Here is a 25,880-nt window from a genome sequence, read left to right on the forward strand (position 1 = left end):
AGGCAGCTGGAAGTCCTTGATTATGGCTCCGGAAAGAGAGCGGGATGAAGATTAGAAAAGATGTGCGGAGAAGAGAGGATGGGGAGGGAGGTACGTCACTGACAACTAGTTTATTTACTCTTCTCCTCAGCTTCTCTTTCACAATCCCTACTCTGTTCTGAGCCACTGAGGGTAGCTCTGGTTTGTTTTTTTTCCCCCAAGGTCTCACCGGTATGTTTGACACAGAAACACACAGACATGGGAAAAACACACACTAAACCAGGTCTCACATGCACTTTTAATCCAAAATACTGCCAAATTCCTGGGTCAAATGGAAGCAAACAGATCAGCTGGTGCGCGGCTTGGCAGGAATGTCACAGGAGCACGACCACATTGGCAGGTATATTCTCAGTGGGAAAAACATTGGGAGGGGGAAGTGGGATTTGTGTATCCCAGGGGGAAGTCAAGGAGGCTGGGGAAGTTGTTGCCATGCTCCTGTGAGATTCCCACTGTGTATCCTGGCATTGTGCCCTTCCTGTGTGCCTCTCAGATCCCTACTGGGTGTCAAGGCCATTATCGACCTGTGTCTGTGTGTTTGTCTCCCAGACTTTAAGAGCTATTGTTGGCCTGTCTTTGGTACTGATTTTCTGATAAATGACTCTGGAAGGCGCCACAACAAACAAGACAATGATATGAAAGAGATTATTATAACCCTGCTTTACTTTTCATGGGATTATAATCCAGGTATTCATCTGTATGCCTCCGTCTCTGACCTAGAAAATCAGGACGGCGTGTAATGAAGTTGTAGAGAAACGTAAATGTAATATTCATGAGCCACACACTGCTGGACCTTGACATGACCTTCAGTCCATTTGTCGAGATAATAATGCTCAATTTACTTTGCACTTGAGCCCATTCTTAATAAAATGTTCACCCTTGCAGTGAACCCATAAAGTATAGGCTCTCTGTGCTGTAAGAGATCTGGAAAGTATAGTATTGATAGAGGAAAAATATGATTGGAAAATGAAATTAGGCGTTAGCTGCTGGATGAGAGCTGGTTTCAGTTCTCTGACAGGATATAAAGGATAGACTCTGAGTTAAAATTCCATCCACACACACACACACACGCAAACACATGTATAAAAACATAGGCCTTGCTGGCTAATCCAGGCTAGATCCAGCCAGCCTATAGGGGGCTGGTCTAATCCTGTTATCGGGCCCAACAGATGCTGTTGACAGAACAATAAGCGGGGGGCCAATATGGCAGCATGGCCCCCGAGGAGGTCATGAGCCAAACTCATCACAGCAGCAGCAGGATCGTTGGCTGGCTGGAGTGAGCTGGACTCTGCGCTGGTCACACACACTGGCTCCCACAGGCTGAAAGCTTCACTGCGACAGCCGTTCACAGTGATTTGTTTCCTGGTATGCAAATCCCATTTTGCTTTGTCTGCAGTGTCAGAAGGTGTAGTGTGTGGCACGTCTAAAGCTGGGAACACAGAAAAATACATACAGAGCCCAGACACCCCACACATAACCACTGACATCCACCAACACAGACTGTTGATTGACAGTCTGGATGTTCAGAAATACATCAGACAACACAATGAGCAACATGTAGACTACACTGGCAGGCACAGGCAATCCCCCAAATCCTGCAAAACATACATTTTTGAGTGCTACTTTACCAAAATAGAAATAGACATTTGTCAGCAAACTATTTGCCTTGCTCATTTACACTGCAAATTATGCCGAAAAGGTGAGGAAACTAAGGAAAAAGCCATCTTCAGGTAAAATATGTGGGCAACAAGGTTTGTAACTGCAAAGAGCTGAAGGTTAGTGAAATATGTAAGACCAAGGTAAACATCACCTCAGCAGTCAGAGACCTAGATCAAATGGATTATAGAATAATTCTCTTAAAACACCACTTTTTCAGTTTTCAGTTGGTCCCAATTCCGGCCATAAAACACGCACAATCTAACTGCAACAACTGGCAACAACTGGCCTAGAAGGCAAAAGATTTGAATCCTTAGACATGACACACAGTTAGATTTTTCCCCCAACTGTCAACTGTAACTGACTCAGACCACAGAAAGTCCTACTTTGTGCAGTCATGACGTCTAAATCTAACTATAATCAGCCCAAAAATCTTAATGTATTTCACTCTCACGTCCCATCATTTCCATTTTGAACATCAACAATTCTGAGTTTTGTGGCAAAGTTATGTACCTTTTACGCTGGGTCTCTTAGTGCTTTAATAAAGCTGTGCTGTGTGTGTGTGTGTCTGTGCGTGCTGTGTGTGTGTGTCTGTGGTTTCTTCCAGATCATAGAAGAAAGAGACTGCCTGGGGCTAGCTTTGTGTCTCAACTTCCAGCAAAATATCTTTTCTTCTGCACACCGACAGTCTACTGCACACAAGGTAATGCCTCGATGTAAGATAGATACAGTATAGGATAGCAAAGAAGCTCTAATACATTCACACACACACACACGCACAGTCTTGCACCATGTCACCTTGCAGAGCTCTACAGCTGGAGCTCTTGTCACACACACATAATGTAGATGTGAATCAGAACATATTTGGCTGTTAGAGACTGAACCTGAACCAGCCAGCCACCCAACCAACCTGTCATCTACAAACATACACTCACACAATGTGCCGACTCAACCTGCAACATATAGTACAGTCACTCCTTGTTCACTGTCGACCAACAGAGGATGAGGCGTGTGAGCGGAGAACGAGGAAAGAGGAAAATTACAAAGTCAACTGGAAAAATTACAGGAGGAAAAGAAAAACCACAGGAGCAATACGATTACAATTTTACAACAGGAGGTCTGTGATTGACATTTATCATAGCCAATAGAAAAGAGAGGTGACACACATATTCATTAAATAATAGCAGCATGCAAGCCAGTCATGCATGAGAGCAGAAATAACAATGACGTTGGCTGTGATGCTGAGGAAGTGTTATCCTCCAGTCTGCCTGACTTTCTGGTTTGTGTCCCAGTTTAACTAAATCCCATTAAAAACGCTTTCATCTCACTGCACTTCATTACTGGCATAAATGCTGCAGCTCACCCCAGAGAGAGGCAGGGATTAGACGAGACGAGCTCATCGAAAATGTTACGCTCTCGAACCCCAGCAGCTTTTTTAATAAAGACACTCACTTTAAATTCTCCATATTGGATTATCTAAATAGACCCTCCAGCGCAGAAGGTGTCATGAAGGTCGAGCTTGTTGTCTTATGTGGCTTGTATGTAAGTGCATGTCCTTGTGCCCTTGCACACTGGCAAACAATGAACTGGATTTCAACAGCAGAGGTTTTAAAAATGAGGATTGGTAGACCAACATCCCTGGAAAATGTTAACAAATTCGGAGAAGAGACAGGAGAAGAGAGAGGGGAAAATAAAGAGGAGCTTTACAGGCATGAGCAGGGAAAGCAAGAAGAGAGAGGACAGCACGGAGGGAGCTTGGTATTGTGTGTGTATGATTGGATGCGATGGGTCAGAGGCTTTCACACACATTTATGAATGCCTATTTTAAGCTGAGCCCAAGCTGGGCTAATCTTTACTGCTTGCCTGAATGAGGGTGCTGATTAAAAGCTAATTATACGCTACAGATTTGGCCTCTGGTGAAGACTCTGCTGATTTGACACAGCTTGGACTCCGGCCTTGGTGCATGCCTGTGGGCTACAAATCACAGGAGAACAAGACGTCAGCATGCATGATAGATGCTGTGAGGTTTGTGTTTATAGCAGCGGTGGAATGTATAGTATTGACGTACAGTTTTGAGGTACTCGATTATTACAATTTTCTGTTACTGTATACTTCTACCACATAACATTTCAGAGAGAAACATTGTACTTTTTATTCCACATTTATTTGACAGCTTTAGTAACAGTTACTTAGCAGGTTAAATCAAAAAACAGCTGCAACATTAAAATGCCTCTTGCATATTTATGCATCAGTAAAAATTATGCAATAATATAATATAATATAACTCAACAGGGGTCATTCAACTGCATTGTGTGTATATTTACTTTTGACACAAATATACTTTGCTATTAATACCTCTGTGTTTTCATTTTAAGGTACACTGTGGAATTTTTAATAACTAGTAGCGGTATGGATAATGCTTTTACAGTGGGCCCCCCATTTTGTTTGTGTGACACACATGCATGAGCACCGTGAGACCTTACGCCAGTTTTATGCTATTCCACTGACAGAGTTGGCAGTGGTAACGCACAAAGAAATCTACCAATGCCATAACAAAGACAGTGAAGAAGGCGGCTGCTAGCTTACAAAAATGGATGTAAACAATGCACACTGAAATATTTTTTTAAAAACTAGCTTTGCAAACATTTTATGAGGAAGGAAATGCATTCAACACATTTTTTCAGACCTCAAAAAACACACACAATGCGTTTTGGTGAGAAACACTGAATGTATATTTACGGAGCACCTTTAAGATTTTAAATGTAAGACTTTTGCTTGAAATGTAACAATGTGTTGCTATTTTTTGTCAAGGATCTGAATACTTGTTTTACCACTGGTTTATTGTAGTAGTAGTAGTAGTAGTAGTAGTAGCAGTACTAGTAATATAGACTAGTAGTATAAGTGTAAACCTGCCTTTAACCCACTTGGCAGAAAATTGTGCTAGACAAAATAAACATATGACAAAAATACAATGACTGTGTACTGTGTGTATGTTCGTCATCTCTCTGCAATTCTGTTCCTCTTTGTTGATGGCATTTGTTTGTGTTCATGATTTCTGAATTTTTTCCCATGACATATTAAGTCATTTTGATTTGTTTGCATCTTGCCTTTGTGCTTTGTTTGTGGTCTCATGTTACTTTGAAAACTTTGCAGTATTGCTACACAACTGTAATCAAGATTTTAAAAAGTTAAATTCCTTTTTAATTAAATTGGTATTTTATTGTCTATCCCTGTAAATTCACAATATACAGTGCATGAAAGGAAACGGTTTCAAACTATTCCAAAACTATATAAAGACAGTAGTATTGACAAAAGAGGTTGCACTTCAGCAAAAGGATTTTCAGTGGAGTGGTAAACCCAAAATCCAATGAGCATATTCCAAAAAATAAACAAATGGAATGTAAGTATTTTGTCCTCCTTGACTTGAATTTTTGTGCTACCTTTTTCTTAGTTTGTTTTGGTATATAAAGACAGTATTATCCTTTTATTTTGATAGTATTATATAGAAAAAACTGTAATAAATTAAGACTTTGAGCATTTTATTTGCATTGCTGGTTTAAATGATGGTTATATATCTTTTTTTAATTTGTCTTAGCTGACCATAACAGTATATATGCATCCAAAGTTTCTTTTCACCTGCCTCTCCTCCTTTTTGATGTCTCTCATTCTTTCCTCTTTAATTCTAAATAGCTCAACATCTGAGTTATAGCCCTGTGTGATTGGCTTTGATTTTCATCCATCTCTACATGAACTCTTCCAGGGCTACATGAACTCTTCCTCTCCTCTAGCTGCCATTGCACCACTCAGTCACACAGACGGGAGGGGGTTAATATCTCTTGTAAATTCAGCGGCGAAGAGAAAATAGAGAGAATCCTTCACTGCCTGTTAGCATCTTGCTTTGACATCATTACTCCTCCGGCATGGCAATGTTCCACGCCTATGACCCTCCCGCAGGAACTAACCCTGGTGCCACAACACACGCAGAAAACAACATGTCTCACAGCCAATTGCCTAAAGGGTGTCTTACAGTCCTTGGCTATTTATGTCTTGGGTAGTGACACAGTCAGTTTGTTCAACTGCTTATTTCCGTACCAAGTCTGCACCACTCACAGTGAGCATTTCAATAAAGCAGCACATAAAAATGCATTAGCTTTTTAGCAGCTGCATAACAGAGATATTTGTTTTCTTTATGAGCTGGGAAATAAACGCTGATGGTTGACAAGGGTAAAAAAAAAGTAGCTGGCTGAAGTTTTTTAAGCCACATCTTGAGTTTTAATTATCCCGTGGGTAGCAGGTAAAAAAAAAAAAAGTGTTTGCCTTGTATCTTAATGGTGTTGTTACATTAACTGTAGCCAATTTAAAATCAGCTCTGATCTAAAGACAGAGGAGCACCAGCATGCAGCTGCTCAGGCATCTTGTCAACAATAGAGAGAGGACAACTCTACATGCTCACCTTCATGTCAAGGACAAGATCATTCACAGCAAGATCACACCTGGTCACTGCTTGCATGTGTGTGTCTGACTGTGTGTGTGTGTGTGTGGAGAAAAGGGAGTGGGGGATTTGTTTGAGAGCTGGTGTATGGCTGGAGGCATCTTGACAACTCCAACCGTCCCTCTCTAACTCCCCTCTCCGCCTTCCCTCCCCTCCCCCCTTTCCTCCTCCACCTTCCTTGCCTGTCTTTATTATTAGTGGCAGCTAGAGGCAGTGGACCGGAAAATTCCCATCGAGAAACAAAACCACATCTGCATATTACAGGCCTGTTTCACGTCTGCCATGACCGAATAAATTAATACATGAATAACAATGAAAATCATCCATGAGTTGCCTCGCTCGCTCTCTAAATGGCACTGTGTGTATGTGTGTGTGTGTTTACATGTTTGTGTGGGAGAGTCCGGAGGAGCTGTAGTTGTCTCTTCTGGCCATGCTCACCAGAGAACTGGGAGTATTTGCATAAAACCTTGAAGAACTGGCATACCTACAGTACAGTATAGTATGTCAGGTGAATGCATGTTGGGACACAAACTGGATCAAATTCAGTCCTGTCCTTAGAAACATCACATCATGTGCAGTCATATAGATCATTATCATTAGGCATTAAAACCAAAATCTCCTATTTCCAGGAAAGTATTGTTGAGTGTATTTCCCCGTAAATCACTCGTTACCCTGTGCATTCGATTTTTTTTTCCTTTATTAAATTTCAGCTGTAACTGCACAAAAACTCTCTTATTTTTGGCTGTTTTGTTTTATTTCTTATTATATTTTAGTTCTCCGTCTATACAGATGGAGAACTTGTTTCCATACAGCCAATCAATTTGGCTGTATGGAAACAATACAGCGTTCAGCGTATTATCAGCGTTCTATCATAGACAGACGGTCACACTGATTAACAGCCAGACAGCAGCCTGCTATACGACACAAGACACAGACAACCCACAATAGCTTCCCTGCTAAAGTTTCCTTCTTATCTAACTCACAAACATGAACACACGTCTTGTGCTGCACAATAGCTTGTTGAACGAGCGACCAAACAAACATTCACTGGGGGAAAGTGCACTGCTACAGTAACCTCAGTTTGCAGGCTTCCCCACTGCATCCCCGTGTATCCTACTGCATATACAGTACGTGTTAACACTTCGTTACGTTTGTATTATCATGTGATTCAGTTTGAGTTTGGTACAAACCCAGATGTCACAAATATGTTTGTTTGTCAGTTTGAAATAAAGGCACAAGGATGTGAGTGTGTTTTCCTTTGTGGGTGCGTTAGGCGAAAAGCTACTGTCATCTACGCCAGTGAGATGTCTATTTCTGTGTTTGTTAGTGCATCACACGTGTCCTCCTCCCACTCTCACTCTCATCCCATTCCACCTAGTTTACATCTGTTTACTAAAGCTTGTCTACTTCAGTTTTGTGTACAACACAACAAGGGTCTCCGGAGGTCCACCGGATGGTGCACTAGCAAACTCTCCGACACTATCAGACTGCTTTGCAGCTGATTCCACTCATTCGATGTGATACAAGGGCTCTCATGAGGTTAGATCAAATTCCAAAAAATGATGCTGTAATATCCCAATACTGGCAGACAAAAACTCAGTGACCCTCCGCAGAGCTGGTTCTGGCATCCCATAGTGCATTGCTTCAGTTGGCAAGGCGCTGGATGTGAAGGATGGGAGGTACATGTGAACTTTGGGAACTGTGAGGAAGAGTAAACTTTCAGGGGCCATATATTATGTGTCCATTAGCAGGCAGCTCTGCCTCGCTCTGTAAATGGCAGTGTTTGTTTACGTCTGATTCTCGCTCTCTCTCTCTCTCACACACACCACCCACTCTCTATTCAAGCCAGCCTCTCAATCTCCTTTCTAATCTTTACCCCTTCCCTCTATCTCAGTCTCACCAATGTGATCCTTCCCCTCTTCCACCGCCATCTTCCTTGTTCCTCTCCCTCATATGCTTTATCACTCGCTATCTGCCCTTTATTCCTGCCTATCTTTTCCCTCTCTAACCTCCATCCCTGTCCCTCGATACAGCTGGTAATAAGTCACTCTGCTGTAATTTTGCCCTTCTAAAGGCATGTAATGATGGGGCTCAGAGGATGGCTAAGGTGGAGGCGAGATGGGGGGGGGGGTTGTTAAAAGGACTCTTCTCTGCCCAGAAAGAAAGCCTTTCATGGGCTTGTTTGCAATGAGCCACTGGGGGAAGAGGGCAAAATTGGCAGAAAGAGAGAGAGTTAGAGAGAAAGAGAGAGGCTCATCACATTGTACCTTTGTTATTTCTATATGAAATGTACAATATTGCTACTGATGTTCAGTGTGTGATGGAGGAGCTGGATAAAAAAATCATTTTCTCCATGACGTGCACAAACACATTTACAACACTTTTATACCAATAAAAAGCCCAATGAGTTTTACTCATTGGGCTTTTTATTATTTTTTTATTATTATTATTTTATTTTTATTGGTATTTATTCTCTATTTGCAGATTGAGAATAAAAAAGGACACAGTGAGAGGGAATGAGGGCAACAGTGAGTGAGAAAGAAAGAGAAGGTCGCACTAGGTGACCAAATTGACAAAATACTGTTGAAACTGACTGATATGATATTTTCTGACATTTAGCAAACTGGCAAACAGTTCAATTCATTTAGCAGATATGTCTACGGCAGCTGTGGCAATATGGGTTTGTGTATCAGACAAGCCAGATAAGGGCTCACAGAGAGATTCGCTTGGCCTTCTCCACAGACAGAGCCGAACGACCTGTCAGAGCCCGGGTAAACACAGACATCGGATGATTTCTGAGAGATGAGCCCCTCTCCCCGTGGCTTTATAAGCACCGCTCCTCACGTTTCTCGCTCCACTGGGCCCTGTGTGTCGACCTGGTATGCCCCTCGACCTTTTTCCAGAGTTTGAACTGCTGTCACGTAGAGGGGCGCACCCTGGGGCGAAGCAGGGAGGAGGGAGCGAGAAGGACAGTGAGCGGGGTTATCGGAGGTAGAAGGGTGGGAGCAAAGTGCAGGACTCCACAGCCATGTTGCATTTCAGGAGATTTACATAACTTCCAACACCAGGAAAAGACACTGAGGGGAAGAAAGGGTTTTTTAGTTACTAAAGTTTTCTAAAATGATTTGGGATTATGGTTAACTCATGCAGATATAAAAAAGGTCACTGCAATCTCCTCTATGTCCGCATCATGATTTTAATTTACTGCACAGTGTTCTCATTCATTTAAAGCATATTTTTGTTTTTATAATAGTTTTGATCATTTGCTACTGTTTGTGGAGATTTTAATGTTTGCCCAAATGACATAAAGAGGAAGCAAGTGTTTTCTGGAATTAGACATAGCCGACAACCAGCAGCTACATAGTAATTTATCCGTAAGCTCGGAATTGATGAAAACATCAAATAGACCAACCAGAGACACTCAATGATGCACAAAGATCGAGACAGACACTAAAGCCACTACACGAACACCACGCACAGTCAACGTACTGTATGCACATGTACTGTATGTCCAAATGCGTGGGGAGGGAAGTCCTTTCACTCTCCGCTGGGGAAAAAAATAGCAAAATGGCAAGGCAGCACAAAAATAAAACGCAGATGCGCAAATGCATTCAAGCAGAAAATCCTTGCCTTTAATCCAATTCCTCACGCTTTATTAAAACACAGCCAGAGAGATAGTTATACAGGGACCATGATGAAGAGACTAACCATGAAGAGGAAGCTCACATTACATACACACACAAACATACACACACACAGCAAAAAATATACACAAAACAAAGGAAAATGAGATATGGAGGACCATGAGAAAAACAAATGCAAATTCTCTCTCTCTCTCTCCTCCTCTTGTGTTCTGTCTCTCACAGAAAACACATGACACATTCATACCTCCGCACAAAGCTAAGGAAGATTAACACAAGGGAAAATACAAACAACCACACACAGACAACAGTGTGTTGTTAGACTGTTAGATTTATAGATCCACAGGCGCCTCTGTTGGGTCATATCAGGCAAGGCTGCTGTCCACTCTCTCCATCCCTTTTCTCTTCCCTCACTCTCTCCACACACTTCCATCATTATTTGATCATCTGCTCTGAAAAGGAGGATTATTTATAGTGAACACAATTTAGCCGTGTGTATGTTCGTGAGCAAGTGTGTGAGTCCACGTGCAAAAGGCATTTCCATCAGGGGCGCAGTATGTTTTAATTGTCCATCTCCATATTTTGGTGCATCAGGCTGCATGTCCTTGTTAATAACAATGCTAATTATAAAGGATTGCGGCCTGTCTCCCTCAGAGGATTGGACTCTTTGCTGCTCAGTGGTGGGTCAGAGGAAGTCTGAGACCTCCCAACATCTCCACTGAGAACGGCAACACTGGAGGAGAGAGAAAGTAAATGGGGTTTCATGCTTATATGCACCAACACACATGTGCCTACTAGCTAACAAACACGCACACACTTGCAAACAGTGAAGATGAAATATGGGTGCTTAAATTGCCTGCTGTTTACAGAAAGTATCCTTTAATATAAAAAAGATCACATGCAGTGATGCATCACAGAAATTTACTAACGATTTTATAATTACTATTCCAGTTGAAGTAATAAACAGAGCTGCAGACTTGAGACTTGGATTAAAGTCAGACTGAAGTCCCAAAAATTTGATCTTGAGACTTGATTCGGTCAAAACTCTGTGGGGCACCTTTAACATGACTTGAGAGGTTGAAGAAAGAACATACACGTCTAAAAAAAGGCACAGCAACAGAGAAGTTTTGCATAGCCAGACATTTTGATTATTTAATTATTAGGCCTTTGCATTGATGTCAGCTATGTAAAAACTACGACTAACAAAACCTTGAAAGAAAATGTTAAAATGTCGTGCCATTTTCATGGCCAGCATTCAAAGACCTGAAGGACTTGCAACTAACTTGCAAGTACTTTGCAGTTGCAGAATTATGAAGACTTGTACCTTGACTTGAAATTGCCATTGACTTGGGGTTCCCTTTGACAAGACAAGAGACTTGACTCTTGTTTTGATTGACTTGAGACTTAACTTGGACAAGTAATATTACTGCTATCCCACTTCACTCATGATGAGCTAGTTTATATGAGAAACAGCAGAATTTATTTTTTATTTAGTCTAAATGGAAGCTATCCAGCTTTTTCTAAACTAATAAGTGAAGACATTGCTTTTCAAATAAATAATGAGTAAAGTGTTAATGATGTTTTTGTTAACAAGCTTAACACTGTCACAGATTTGAATTCTGCAACTTACTGTACGTGTGTTTCTGCTCAGTGTCCTTAATGTACAGAACTCCTGTCAGCAGCTTGTGTCAACTAAATGTGTCAATGTAAAATCTGTGGGAATGCGGATGTAAATGTAATGCTTTCAATAACAACAAGAATCCAACTTCACATATATAACTTTGTGAAAGACAGGATGTAAATCAAGACGCCTGAATATAAATACACAAGTCTTTTGAAGGTGTAATATACATCTCGCTGTGCACATGTTTGGATGCACTGCAGCTTCACATTACACATACAGTATGACGCATTGACATAGTACGTGCTGTGAGGGCAAGAGATTCCCTGAGAGACAAACATAATGAGATAAGGAGAATAAGGAATAGCATCTGGACTTAATTTCTGTTTTCAACTTGAAGTTAGATTAGATTAGTTAGACTCAAACTATGAGTCACCAATGTCACCTGGACTTTTCTCCTTGTATTTCTGAGTAAATAACAATGAAAAGAATTACAAAGGATGAAGCGTTTCAGTTGGAAAGGTGTTTTTTAATAATGTTGCAATCACATTAAATGCAAATAAATAATGACATATCAACATCTGTAAAATATCTATCCACCAACAGTTTTTCTCTTTGGTAAAAAAAAAATAAATAAAAATTCTATGGCATTGAAATATTGCAAGCATTGTGATTGTCTTTTTGGACAGGATGAAATATAGCCAGCATTAGCAACCATAAAAGAACCATGACAACGTAAAAAATATCTTGCGGATTTGTTGTTTTCTATCTTCAGAAAACCTATTTGCTTCAGCCTAGTTGATGGAAAAACACCTAATTGGTGTTGGATTTGTAATTTTTTTGGCCACACCTTAAACATTCCCTTAATGGAGCAACATCATTGCCACCTTAATTTTAAAATGCACTCAGTGAATTTTTAATATCACCCGTTATGAAACATTAAGCTATAAATGGGCATGAACTGCATAAATTAACACCTAAACTCACATTGTCACCCAAACATCTGGACTCCTTCTCTCCATCCAGATCTTTCAGAAAGCTTCTCTACATATTATTCTCCATGATAATGGAGTGAAATCACTTAATCACTGGCACATTCATCTTTCAGTAGGATTGGCTGCGCCACATGTCCAGCATCCATGCCAAAAGAAGGGGGAGATGAGGAAGAAGAAAGAGGAAGGAGGGAGGGGAGACAGGAGAGAGAGAAATAAGAGCCTGAACCCACTGTCAGCTCAGTGAAGCAGAGAGGGAGGGAAACACATGCAGACATGGAGACTATTCGCTGGGAGTAACACACACACATGCACACATTGATTTAAAAGAAAAATAGGTATTTGTTATTCATCGAATCTATAAACCTATAAACATCCATACGAGGAACAGATGCCTTACTGTACATTTGTGGGCTGACATAAACAAAGATGCACCAAAGCATGTATTTATGTTTCCACAGCACAAGTTACAGTCTCTGCAGCATTTATGAATTCTAAAAATATCTGAACCAGACATGGAGGATGCGCACATACGTACACAGACACACACATACACAGCAGAGAAGCTGTGGTGGTGCTGAGGACACAGCAGGGCTGGCTGCCTGAGGGAGTCAGCAGAAGGTGAGCAGAGATAAGGCTGTGTGATTGTGACTGCATGTCAGAGAGAATCTGCACACCACAAGAGTTCAGCATTCCCTGCGCCCCACACACACACTACACAACACATAAACATATACCCACAAACCTTTATATATGCAGTCTGCATCACCTGCAGCAGTGTACCAAAACAGGGAATTTAGACAGCACGTGGCCTGCGTGTATGACAGAGTTTCTGGTATATTATAGAATTTATTAAATTTGTTCCATGCTTGCCGGTCTGCTGCATCTAAGCATCCTGACACACCAAATCGACCTCAAAGAGCTAGTGACGACAAAGGCAGAATGATAAAACACTTTGCATCGCCTCATGTCTTCGGTTAAAAGCTGCACTTGAACACAGAGCAAAGAGTAGAGCTGATGGTAAGCTGACTGCTGTGTGTGTGTTCTGCACTTCTCTGAGAAGAAATAACTGATCAGTTTGTAATCCAAAAAGAAAGACCCAGCATTGAGGAGACACAAACAAAACAAAGTAGCCATTTTACCACCACTGTGAATCAGTTTCAAGAATATGTCTGATAAAAACTTGCAGAACTGGAAAAGTTTTGTTTTGCTTTGCTTTGAACTGATGTGGTCAGTCTGCCGTCTTTTGTTTGTGTAATAAAAAAGAAAAGGTGCAGTTAAAAATTAAGGAGTTATCGCATGATGAAATTCCCAATTTGCTAGGCTGAGCAGCAGCCAGACAGCTCCATGTCACCGGCTGCCTCTGCTGCAGACTGAACATGCTGAATCAGGCAAACAGCCACTGATAAGGGCCGATTAGAACCAACAGTGCCAGCTCCTTAAATGCTGTGGATTGTATGTGTATGCGTGTGAATGACTGAGTGTGTGTATGTTGTTTTTGTATTTAATTATACATAAAACATGCACGCATGCATACATGCAGACACACATGCAAATGTAAGACAGATATGTACATGTACACATAAAAATCCATGTTTTTCTGGGCCCATCAGCATACAAATCCTCCGAAATACTAGACTCATGGGTGTTTTATGGGTGAAGAAGTTCTCACCAAAAAGTAAGACCTAAGCACTTTGTGTATAAATGCTAAAACCCAATTTTCAGCTCAGAATAAGTGGAATTCGTATGTGCTGATCTCAGGCCTTGACCACACTAATGGCGATAAATCTGAAAACACTGTTTACCATTGAAAGTTTTCTGTAAACACTGGCATTTTCAGAACAAATTTCGAAAAGTTTTGCTGCCCACATTGAAAAAAATGTTTTAATGTCCTCTTTTTTCTTTGCAAACAACAAAATGCTACATTTACACTTTTGACAATCACTGTCAATGACATACTCTCCTCTGTGACTGTTAACTTTCTGCTTCAGAGCCATGTGTTGCTGACATATTTTTGTGTGTATTGTCACATGAAGCACGGCTAAAATAATACCATAACTGCTGCCTAACAAATTCCTTAGGTGCTGCATAATACTCCTGAATTAAATCAATATTTCATACTCATGCAGACTTCTGACGAAATAAAACAGAATACGTCAATGACAAAACCTGCATTAAGCAATCACAGAATCATAGGCAACAGAAGACTGCCTCTTAACATCACTGCCAAGTTTTATGAAAAACTCCTCATATGACAATCATATGTCAGCATGTTCAAAAAATCTGTTTTTCATGTCTGCACAACAATTTAGCCACAATGGAGCACCCAAACTCAGCACAGCTTAGTGTAGACGGAGGGCAGAAATGTGCTTTTCATTGGATCCGCATTAGCATGTAGTCTTCTTCATCTTGTTTAGTGTTTAATTTTTCATTCACATGTCACAAAAGAGTATTACACTGATCTCCCCCCACCAAAAAAAGGCAAGTTTATTAAATGTATTCAGTCTTAAATTGAATGCTTTTAACAAAACTGCTTTGCATTGGAGGACTTTAGACTTTTGGCATATTTACAGTGCGTTGCAGCCGAGTCCCTCTCAATCAAATGATCTCAATTTGATTTACACATAAGCCATATTATTCACAAACTATAATTCTTGAAGTCCTTGCATAGTACTCCATGGAGAGTGGATGAACAAAAGCTGAACTTAACTGATCCCATGGCACAGTGTGAGCTTAAGCACAATGAATTACAGTGTTCTTATGTACTTTAATTCAGTATTTCCTTCCTCTAAGAGTACAGCGGAACAGTGTGATGACAGCAATATCCATCCATCTCTTAGAACATAGATACAAAGACAGACTTAGAGCCACTGATAAATCATTATCCTTGGCTTTCAACTACTCAGTGTACTAGTCAAAGAACACAAATCATTTCTTGATTGTAAACGAAGAGGTTGGAAACCCTCATTTTTAGTCTTTTTAACCCTCCATGGGTATGACAGTTGAAGGCACCTGTTATTGTAATATAATACAGTCCCAACAAGGAAATCCATACAAAATAGTAAAAAGAAAAGGTGCTCATTAAAAATAATAAAACAGGCTAATACAGCCAATTCTGAACACACAGTTCTTCTTTCTATTGCACAGTAACCAAAAGTGGCAACAAAATTATGTAAATGTTATTTCAAGAAACTGCTTCACCCTATAAACAGTGTTATCCAAATAATTATCCATTATTTTAAAAAGGATAAAGATAACGTATTTGGAATAAAACTCATTAAGTATAATAAGAACTGTACACTTTGAGCTCACAGGATGATAACTTGACAATTAAAATAATCATGTGTAATCTCATCAAGTTAAATAATGTATTATCTATTATACAGCTATTAAAGCAGCACTACAGTGAGTTTTACAAATAGCTCTTCCTACAGCATTGCTCAGACATCAGCTATAGGGAAAATCAGTGTTAAAAAAAGTGTTCTTAATGGCTTTATCCATTTTTATTTAACAGAGAATTTTTGATCTTTTAAGACCTGCTTCAGATGCTACAAAAGGACATTTTCAAAAATAAATAGTGTGAGCATCATAGAAACTGCCCCCTATTGTTCACTGTCCACTGAGCAGCTATGTTGGAGCATTTGGTTAAGTGCCTTGCTAAAGGGTGTATTGACTCCATATAGATTTCACCAGCTATCTTGGAAATTGAAGTGTTGAACAAGCCTACTTCCTTCAGCATCAGTCCAGTGCTGCCTTAGAAATAAATATCTTTTCAGGGTTTGACATTAAACAATATAGATCTACCACTAGGATGAGATTATTTCACTTGCTTTGGAAGATTTTATATCCTGATGTTACCAAATGCCCTTTTCAGATAGTGCTGGTTCAAATATTACCAAGCTCTTTCAGAAACACGGATTAAGACACACACAAATGCACAGATATAAACACACATGCATCTGACCAAATTATCTGCGAGGCCCTGTTGGCTGTTGACAGTGTGCAGTTCTGGAGGGCAGATGTAGGCCATGTGATTGGTTAATTCAGACAGACGTCTTCCAGCTCGGAAACCTGCTATGCTGAGACACAATCACCATGATTCTCAGTGTCAAGAATCAACTTAACAGCCACGTACAACTGTGACCCCTCAGTCGACTTGTCTCTACTCCTATGGCAATTTGAGCTTGAATTCCAAATTGTTATTCCTATTTATTTATTTACTTACAGGGGCATGGAGCTTACTGCCTGTCTGCATACTTTTATATTTGTGTGTTTTAAGAGTATTGTGTGTGTGCATCCTTTTGGCAAGGCTGAAGAAAGAGCAAAAGAGAGGCCGGGAGTGTGAATGAGTCAAACTTAACTGAAAGACTGATTCCCCCCGGAGCAGAGTCCTAATCGAGGCTGTGACTAGAATGACAAAATGTCCAACTTAACTCCAGCCGCATCACTCCCAGGAACACAACCATCAAACACAAACAGCACTTAATTAGCTTCTCACTTGCTGACTTCACTCAGCTCTGTTCCACTTGTGTGTGTGTGTGTGTGCGTGTGTGTGCGTGCATGTGATTGTGTCCTCAGCCCAAGGCTCTGTCTGAACACATTTCAGCAAATAGAATCCAATTTGTTTAACTTCTATTGAATACAAGTAGAGGGGATTGGCACACAGAGGCTGGTGACAGTGTACTGTGAACAGTGTGTGGGATTCTGTTAATCTGCATGGCCCTATTGTGCTAGACTGGGGTTACAAAATCCAGTGGTAGAGCTCTTTATCCAATGTCCAGAATTTATATCTGATTTTTCAACTATAAACAAACAAAGTGGTCAGCCAAGCAGTGCTCCAGGCCTACCTGTGTTACTTGGCAACTTGCCATTGCTGATCTGCTTGAGTCTCTTCTGGTGGGATTTGCCGTTGTAGTGGATCTGGGCCTGTGCGGCTGAGTTGAGTTGAATGTTGCAGACCTCACACAATGTGTAGCTCCGCTGCTTTCTCTCCCTTTTGGGCCTGTTGAGTGCAGAAGGCAGGGTGCCCCCTGGTGTCTGCTCATTTGGTACTGCACCCTCATCCTGGGTGTCGCAGCAAAGCTCGGCGTCCATCTGCACTCCCAGCCGGGCACCAAACCCCCTCCTGTCCAGCTCGGCGTTCGGCACAGCTGACGGGCTGAACGGACGTTTCATACCTGTGACAGAAGAAGAAGACAGGATAAATACAAAAGGAAGGACAACATAATGAACAGGAGGAAAGACCAATATCGATTAAAGGTTCACTTTACAGCTCAGGTATCAGACTGCTCCATGCTCAAAAGTTATATCAGAGTACACATGTCTGATGACACCGCTCTTTCTGAAGTGCCTGTGTTGCACATGCTAACAAGCGTTAGCATGTGCAACATAGCATGGAATAGAGTGAGGCCGTGTGTCCTGTCTCCTGTGGATGGAGGTATCATTTTTCCCAGTCTGGCCTGACCCACCATACACAGCCAGCCTGTTAAACCTGATAGCCACAGAGGACACACAGGCAAAAATACCCCTGATTCCCAAAGCTTTGTAGAGGAGCTGACCCCGTTCTTGACTGATGTAAGTCATGCTCGTCAGCACCCTCTAAACAAAGTGACACCTGCTCTGTACACACACACACACACACACGAAGACATCAGGAAACAAAAGACAGACTGGGCACGAATGTGTACATGATCAGACTGTACAGTGGGAAGTCCAAGCGTTGATGGTCCTGATGGTCCTGGGGTGCAATGACGCACCACTTGGGGGAGACAGAGTGCTGCAGTGTGGCTCTCTAAGGACCAGTGAGGCCCCTCTGTCAAGCTGCTTCACTTGTGATGACTCAAAGCCTGCTTGCTGTCTGTGCAGTCCTGCAAGCCAAAATGCTGCAGCAGTAGCTACACTGCCTCTGTGGAGGATCTCAGCCAAGTGGTGCCTGGATCAGATAAGCAAACAGGAAAACAACTGGGAGTATAGTGCTTATGAAACAGCTCTGATGATGTTTGCTGACACTGAGGTTCAAATTAGAACGGCTGAATTATGGATACAACAGCAACTACATTAAATATACAAGTACAATGTGAGCGCTTAAGATGACACACTTGTCCCATCTACTATTTTTGAACAACAAGCTGAAAAGATTTATTGGGGGGGGGGGCAGGACAGTGATATCAAAAGAGACAAACTAGCAAAGTGACATTTCTGTCAAAAAAGGCTGCCGCTTGAACACCTGTTTTTCCAAGGAGCGCTCTGTGGTCAGAGAAGGAGCCTTCCCAGGATAGACAGAGAGAAGAGCTGTTTGTTTCATATGCAACTACTGTCTCTATAAATAAATGAAAAGGTACTGTAGGTCTACAGTAGCTCTATGAAGGATTGAGACATCACCAATGGGAAAAAGTCCCTGAAATTTCTGCTGCTGCCTTTTTGCCTTCGCCTCGAGTTATTTACATCAACAGCCAGTAACAAACTCACACACACCAAAGTGGAGTCTATGATGCATACATACCTACATGCATGAAATAACTCACACACACAAATGCCTGGCACACACACACACACACACACACACACACACAAAAACACATTAGGGCAAGCAGCCTCCATGAAAGCTGCTATTCACGTTGCCAATCTGGGAGCACTCAAGAGGCTCCATCAGATGTTTTCTCAAAAGCTTTGAGCAATGCAGCTCTCTGGCACTGAATGAAAAAAATCTCTGTGGTCGTTAACTACGCAGCCTCCTCACACTCCTGCCAAACTACTCAGCTAGCCGCCCCAAATTAGCATGGTTGTAAAAACAAAACCCTCAATGAAGGCCTACAGAACATAACATACAGAGCATATTACATCCCCCTGTCCTCCATCAGAACTTGCATTAAGAGGCAGTTCTTCATAGAACATAAAATACTCATATACTGTTTAACAGACTATTAGACTATCTCAAAGATTGCTCATGTTTTTGTAGATAAAAAGCAGGTCCGGTGTTTAGCCTACAAAGTGGGTCTTAAGCACATGCTTGCCATTTTGTGGCCTTCTGCAGAAATGGCATAAGCACGACCATTACCATAGAGACCAGTCTGGCACAGATCTGACAAAACATTCTCATTGTAAAAACAGTACACCCAATAATGTAGTCAATTTATTTTAACTACATTCAGCTTTGGATGCTAACAGTGATTTTTGTTTTTGTGCAATTTGGTGCAAATAAAGCTTACCTTAGAGATTCACTGGGTACACGTGACACAAAAACTGGGAGTGCAGAGAGGAAAGTATTTTTATCTACTACACCTGAACTACACCATCTGAATTTTGAATGTGAGTCGCATTGTTATTGAGCTACAGGAAAAAATTTTAACACGGATTTCATATTTTCAATCTATTGGTAAGTGAAAATATATTTTGTAACTCAATTATTTAAAAAGTGATGTTTTAAAAACTAACTGTGCTATTTGGGGTTAATTTTGTTACAATTTTGATTTCTTTTTAAACAGATTTCAACAGATCTTCATGAAAGGCCCCAAAAATGTATTTTCTCATTCAGCTTTTTACTGAGTGATGGGGTCCTACATGAACGCGCTATTTTCTGAGATTTCTGTTTTTCTTTTTTTCCCCTCTGTGCATGTACTCCTGTGCACCAATCAGGATTCAGCAACATTTGAATCACAATCTGATGAAACTTGGTGGGTTTTTTGGTCACTGACAATGAAATGTGATCAAACCACACGCACACAAGCCTGATGAAGCAGATCAGGTGAGATTTTGAGTGTTAAACTCCCAATAAATAATAGCTGCTTTTGTAACTTCGATTGTTGTTTATTTAGTCATGAATATTTAATGTATAAAATACTTGAATAGCCTGCAGAGATTTGAAAGACTCTTCCAGCTTTAGGTAGAAGCTGTGTGAGACAAGATCCCATGCGGTGTCTGCACACAGAGATCTGTAGGCTGACACAGGGCCGTAGATTGTCAGGGGGTAACCCTGGGGGAGGAGAGGGAGGGCAGCAGGCTCTGCCAGCCTTGCCATGTCCACTGTTTCCGCTGTCCGCCTACACCGCACACCCTCTCCCTCGGCACATGGGAAACATCAATCACTGCTGTGATCTTGCTGAAAGACCCAGGCTCACCCAGCATAGCAGCTCAGCAATAAAAACTCTATTTATGATCTTGTGTCTGCTGCTCACTGATCCTGAAATACTATAGCACTTTCCCCAGCTCAAACCAGCTCTAACCACCAGCCCACCACGACGAGCACCCCCACCCATCTACTGTGGCCACAGTTGGCATAGGGGCGTCGGTTCTTCCTGGTGCAGACAGAAACTTGCCTCCAGATGGGCCAGTGCAAACACTGCAGGTAGCTCCTAAATCATTCTAGCCATGTTTCCATCAACATATTTTTATGCACATTTTGAAGTATCGCATTAGAAAAGGTTGAGGGAAACTGCAAAATTCAAAAAAACTTCCTCAAGTTCACAAAAAAGACCAAATTATTCCTCTCTCTCCTCTCCTCTTTGAGGTTTATTGGTGGTTGGCAAACAACTGGTAAACAAGCGTAAACAAGTGGTTGTTTACGCTTCGCAGCCTCTACTTCTTCTACTCTGTTTATTACAGCCATGCGTAATATAGCCTATACCGCCAACTTCTGCCGAAACTACGCTATAGCCTAGACTATTTGCTCCAAACCAGTTGATGGAAACGCGCCTAATTAGCATTTTCTTTTTTGCGACATTTCAAAAGTTCACTTCAAATTCACGTGACAATTACATGGAAACACAGCTACAGATGAGAGAGGGACACCGAGTGCAATCCAATGGGCAAGTCACAAAGATACAAGCACATGCGCACACTCCTCACATACACACATCCATGTGAACAGTCACAGACACAGTCGCAAACACAAGTTGCCCTCTGATTCTGTAAACAAGGAGTAAGCAATTCAGCAAACATGCACAAATAAACAAGAGGTATTTAGACTTGACTAAATTTATCATCTCCTGCCCAGAGTACATGGACGGACCTCAGCAATATAAACAAAGTACAATCAACAAAAAATGAAATCCAATCAAGCCAAAGGGCATCACATCAGCCAGAACAAACATACATGTTCTGTGAAGTGCCTCAGAGGAGATAAAGAGATACACATGCATACACAAAATGTCAATATTTAGCATTCCTCACCACCATTAAGCAGTCTTGACAGTGAGGGCTGTAAGCAATATGACTACGGGCGAGGATATTCTGTTTCCCTGTCTGACATGTATCAGGTGGGGAAGGATCAAAATTTTCCTGACAATCAACCAGAGCTCAGGGCACTTCACCACATCAGGTCAGGGATGGCAGAGAGACAGGGAGAGAAATATGGAAAAGTAAGAGGGGAAAAGACAGAGAGATTTGTGAAGGGAGCACAAAGGCGCTTGTATAATTGGCATTATCAAAGTATCATTACTGTCATCACCGCTGTATTGTCATTACTGCAACTACAGAACGGGCCTGAAGTCTTTGAAGTTCCATGTCTTTGTGTCCAGAGTATCAGTGTTGATTATGTAAAGTCCAGGCTTGGTTCTCTGATGAGTGTAATTATACAGGAATCAGTTCTGTGCTTATTGAAAAAGAAGCTTCAACTATAGTGTGGCTGGCTTAGGAGTCGACAGCTAGGACCGAGTGTTTGCAGTCCTTGTCACCCCCAGCCTGAGTCCGAGAGTAAATAAAAAGCAGTGGCACATAAATTGATGCGTTTTCTCTAATCTTTGTTTGCAGCAGTTCTTTGGCAGAGCACAGGGAGGGCATTTGTTCACAGTGTGTGTATGTGTTTACTTGTGCATGAGTGTGTGTCAGTGTGTCCTAGCAAAAAATTGTTTCAGGTTAGTACACATCAGACAGAGGGTATTAGAAAAGATAAAAGAACACGAATTTAGAGCAAAAAAGAGAAGGAGATAAGCAGAATATGTCCATTCTGTCTGAGGTCAACTCAGGCCTATGCAGCTTCATCACCTCCCCTATGACTGAGTTTTCTTTTCAACTTCTTAATGCTGTTTTCCTCTTCCATGCTAAGCTCACCTCTCTCTCTCTCTCTCTTTGTTTGTTCTCAGACAAGTATCTCCAACATGCAGGCCCAAGGGAACAGCTATCAATGTGTGCCGGATGGTCTCAAATTGTGTGAAAGACAGACTCTCTTTCTCGCTCTTTGAATGTGGTTGTGTGTAAGCACATACACAAATGCATATGCTTGTAGCATTGTTTCCAAGGATAAAAGAAAACATAATTTTCACATTTACATGTGCTGGAAAGGATTGTGGGCATTCATAACAACATGGTCAATAGCCTATACATGTAGGCTGTTTTGTTTTATATGAATTGTGCTAATTTGCAAACCCAAATTTGTTGTAACAAATAATGCAGAATAAGATAGATACACTCAAACTGGGTGAACATGCAATCTTCTGGCTATGTTTTCTCTGGAGTGCACTTTAATCTCTTCTTTGAAATTCTGTTAAAAACTGCTCAAAATTTAAGATGAAGTGGCACTTGAAAGAGCAATGTAGAAAGGATGATATGAATGGAGCCTCATAGATGTTGTTTAACAGTACGTCTACTGGGGTGCCCTAGTATTCAGTACATTTTTTTCCTTTGACTGTTGCCTTGTGTTCAAAATCTCACAAGTGCTAGTTGTGTGCCCTGCCTCTCTCTACTGTCTTATTATTAATTACATATTTCCTTGGACTTCCCTTCTTGTCCTTGTGTCATGCCCCCAATCAAGACTAGCAAGAGAATTAGATGTTAAAAACCAGGTTTCACAATTTGCAAAAGGCACATAACCACTGCATTGTATAGGCTGACTCCATCCAGTGTGGCCTTATTCATTTTCCAACCACAAAAAAACAGACCCGTCCCGTTTTTGCACTGCAATTCAAACATGAGTCTGCCTCAAGCGTGCTAAAGTTAGCCCATGCAGGAAATCAGGCCCATATTCGCCTTGTTCACATTTCGCCACAAACTCAACTGGGGAACTGCCCAATAGGAGTAACCACAGACACTGGGAGAGGTTCCATACAACACTAGATATACTTAGACATGGACAAACCCAGGCTCAGCCACAGTCACAACATACACACATACACTGCACAGTCAACCAGCTGCACATACCCAGATGAAGAGAGACAATCTTTATTGTCCCATTCAGCCTGTCTAAGTGGTATTTATTGTACAATCTGCTTTGGCCAGTGCATTTAATTTCAGTTGCCAGTTTCGGCCTGCATCTGACACAATCTCTAACATCTGAACAACACACAGTCCCATGACAGTTATGAGTTATGGTCAAAGTAATATTTGGAAGGCCAGTTGAAGAATTAGTTCCCAGCCAGGAATAAATCCAATTAATGATGAGTGGTTGTCTTTATCCCAGGAGGCATCTGTTGGCCGAGGTGTTACACAAAAAGCTGGCGGTTTGAGAGCCATGACAGTGGTGTTGGAGGTATTCTGATGACCAGATTCAGAAATAGCATAAAGGACGTTTGCCACCGCTGGCTTAAACATGCATGGCTCAGAGAATCACTCAGAATTATTAGTACTGACTAGCACTGGCTTCATCTTCACTCACTTTTACTGTAAATGATGCCAGAAAATTTCAGTCCATCATCCCAGAGGAAAGTCTTTACGCTAGTATTTCTTTCCTTTTAACTATAAATTTACAGCCAGCTGTATCAGACTCAAGATGCAGATGGTGTTGTGTGCTTTGTCAGATGTCTTGGGAATGGGATTAATTCAGAGCTGACTGGACATAGATTTTTGAAGGGAGAGTAGATGGATTTTTGCTTTTAGATAAGAGACTCTAATCCTGCATATATTTAAAAATGATTAAATTGGCTGAGTAAGAAATGACATGCCTATCAACTCATCTCCTTTACTAAACGCTGATGCGATTATTGTCTAATACGCTCCAAAAGTTATCTGCAGAGCCCATACAAGCTCCCACACTGAGAAAACCATGTAATTGTCCCACACAGCTTGTGTGACAAACAGGTAATGCATGCACTCTGCAGACAACAGAGAGGCAGCTCTAGCCTGGAAAGCATGACTGATGGAGATGGGAGGAATCAGATTGCCTTTAGGACAGAACAGACAAGGAAGAGGGATGGAAGTTGGGCACAGGTGCAGCACTGTTTTTCATACTGTTGAGATTGAGCACTGAAAATGGCTACTTACTTAAGGTACTTCCTTTTCTACTTGCACATTCCCACATGCACAACACGCAGTATCATCACAAGAAGACTAACACACCCACACACACACTCCCTCCATGTAAACATGTTATTCCACTAATATGCTTTTAAGTGGGTAGATGATTCTAACTCTTTGAATAAAAAGTACACCACAGTGAATCAGCTGGCATCTGTGGTTAGGAACAGCTTCTGGTCTGCTTCTCTTGAGGGGCAGAGAAGTTCTGTACAGCAGACGTTCCAACATACAGCTTCTAATAAACCATGCATAACTGAGGAATCCATGGTGTTTTGACCACAGGCTACTTGAGTTGTGACTGCAGGGGGATAATAAACAATATGTCAGCATTAAACTGATGCAACCATTATCACGCAAGCATTGTTAGTGTATATGATCACAAAGTTCTGTTGTGCTCTAACAGATATTTGAATTATATAACTGTAGCTGATAATTGAACAGATTTATGTTTTGTTTTATTCTATTATTCATTTTCATGGGATCCAATATGTTTCCCTTAGTGGCCACAGCTATATAACAAACATCATGCATCACGCCCATAACAGGTCAGAAAGTAATGCACAGACACAGTTGCCACCTCACTCCCCCCACCTGCTCCTTTCACCTTGACATGCTGCTGCACACAATGTAAACACACTTTCAGATTGAGAGAGAAAGATGTTGCACAGTGACACTGACACTGTTTCCCTCATATGTTCTGCCCAATTATAAAAAGAAAAAAACTGCGCTGCCAGATTCAACTCATCTAATGTTCCTCTCCCTGGATCTACCTGATGACACCTTCAAGGCAGGAGACGCGTTTGTTGATGCCAGTGCTGTATTTTCACTCGTAATGATCTGCTTCTTTTCATCAGTGTGGCCTATCTGGGCCTGACAGGGGAGAGTTGTAATTACTGCAAGGATTTGATTGCATTAGCCTCATCCCAACCTGTCCTTAATGACATTAGTTCTGAAGGAGGAAATTCATTAGACACACAGAGCTGAGTCGGTCTCCCTCACATGTGGTTAGACACAGTGACAAACTGCCTGCTCCATTGTAAACAAATGGAATTTAGTGAGGAAGGTATTTCAACTCAAAGCATCTGGCATCAAATGTTGAATTTTTACAGGAATGAAGCAAAATGGCTGCCTTAACATAGAGGAGCTGGGATTTCAAATAAGACACACTACATAAAACTAAACATATGCACATTCACACGGACGAACGGACAAACACA

At 41.3% G+C, this 25,880-nt stretch overlaps 1 protein-coding gene across 5 annotated transcripts in view; it reads right to left on the bottom strand.

The window, feature by feature from the left end:
- znf385c (zinc finger protein 385C) overlaps positions 1–25,880 on the bottom strand; it is a 138,675-nt gene that overhangs the window by 62,391 nt on the left and 50,404 nt on the right. For all 5 annotated transcript variants that reach the window (XM_044182558.1, XM_044182554.1, XM_044182556.1 and 2 more), the window contains one exon: positions 17,286–17,615. In XM_044182558.1, coding sequence (XP_044038493.1) covers positions 17,286–17,613 — 328 coding nt within the window. In that variant the 5' untranslated portion in view covers positions 17,614–17,615. The remainder of the gene's footprint in view (positions 1–17,285; positions 17,616–25,880) is intronic.

This window comes from Siniperca chuatsi, linkage group LG21 (genome assembly GCF_020085105.1).
Source record: "Siniperca chuatsi isolate FFG_IHB_CAS linkage group LG21, ASM2008510v1, whole genome shotgun sequence".
In the NCBI taxonomy this organism is placed as follows: domain Eukaryota; kingdom Metazoa; phylum Chordata; class Actinopteri; order Centrarchiformes; family Sinipercidae; genus Siniperca; species Siniperca chuatsi.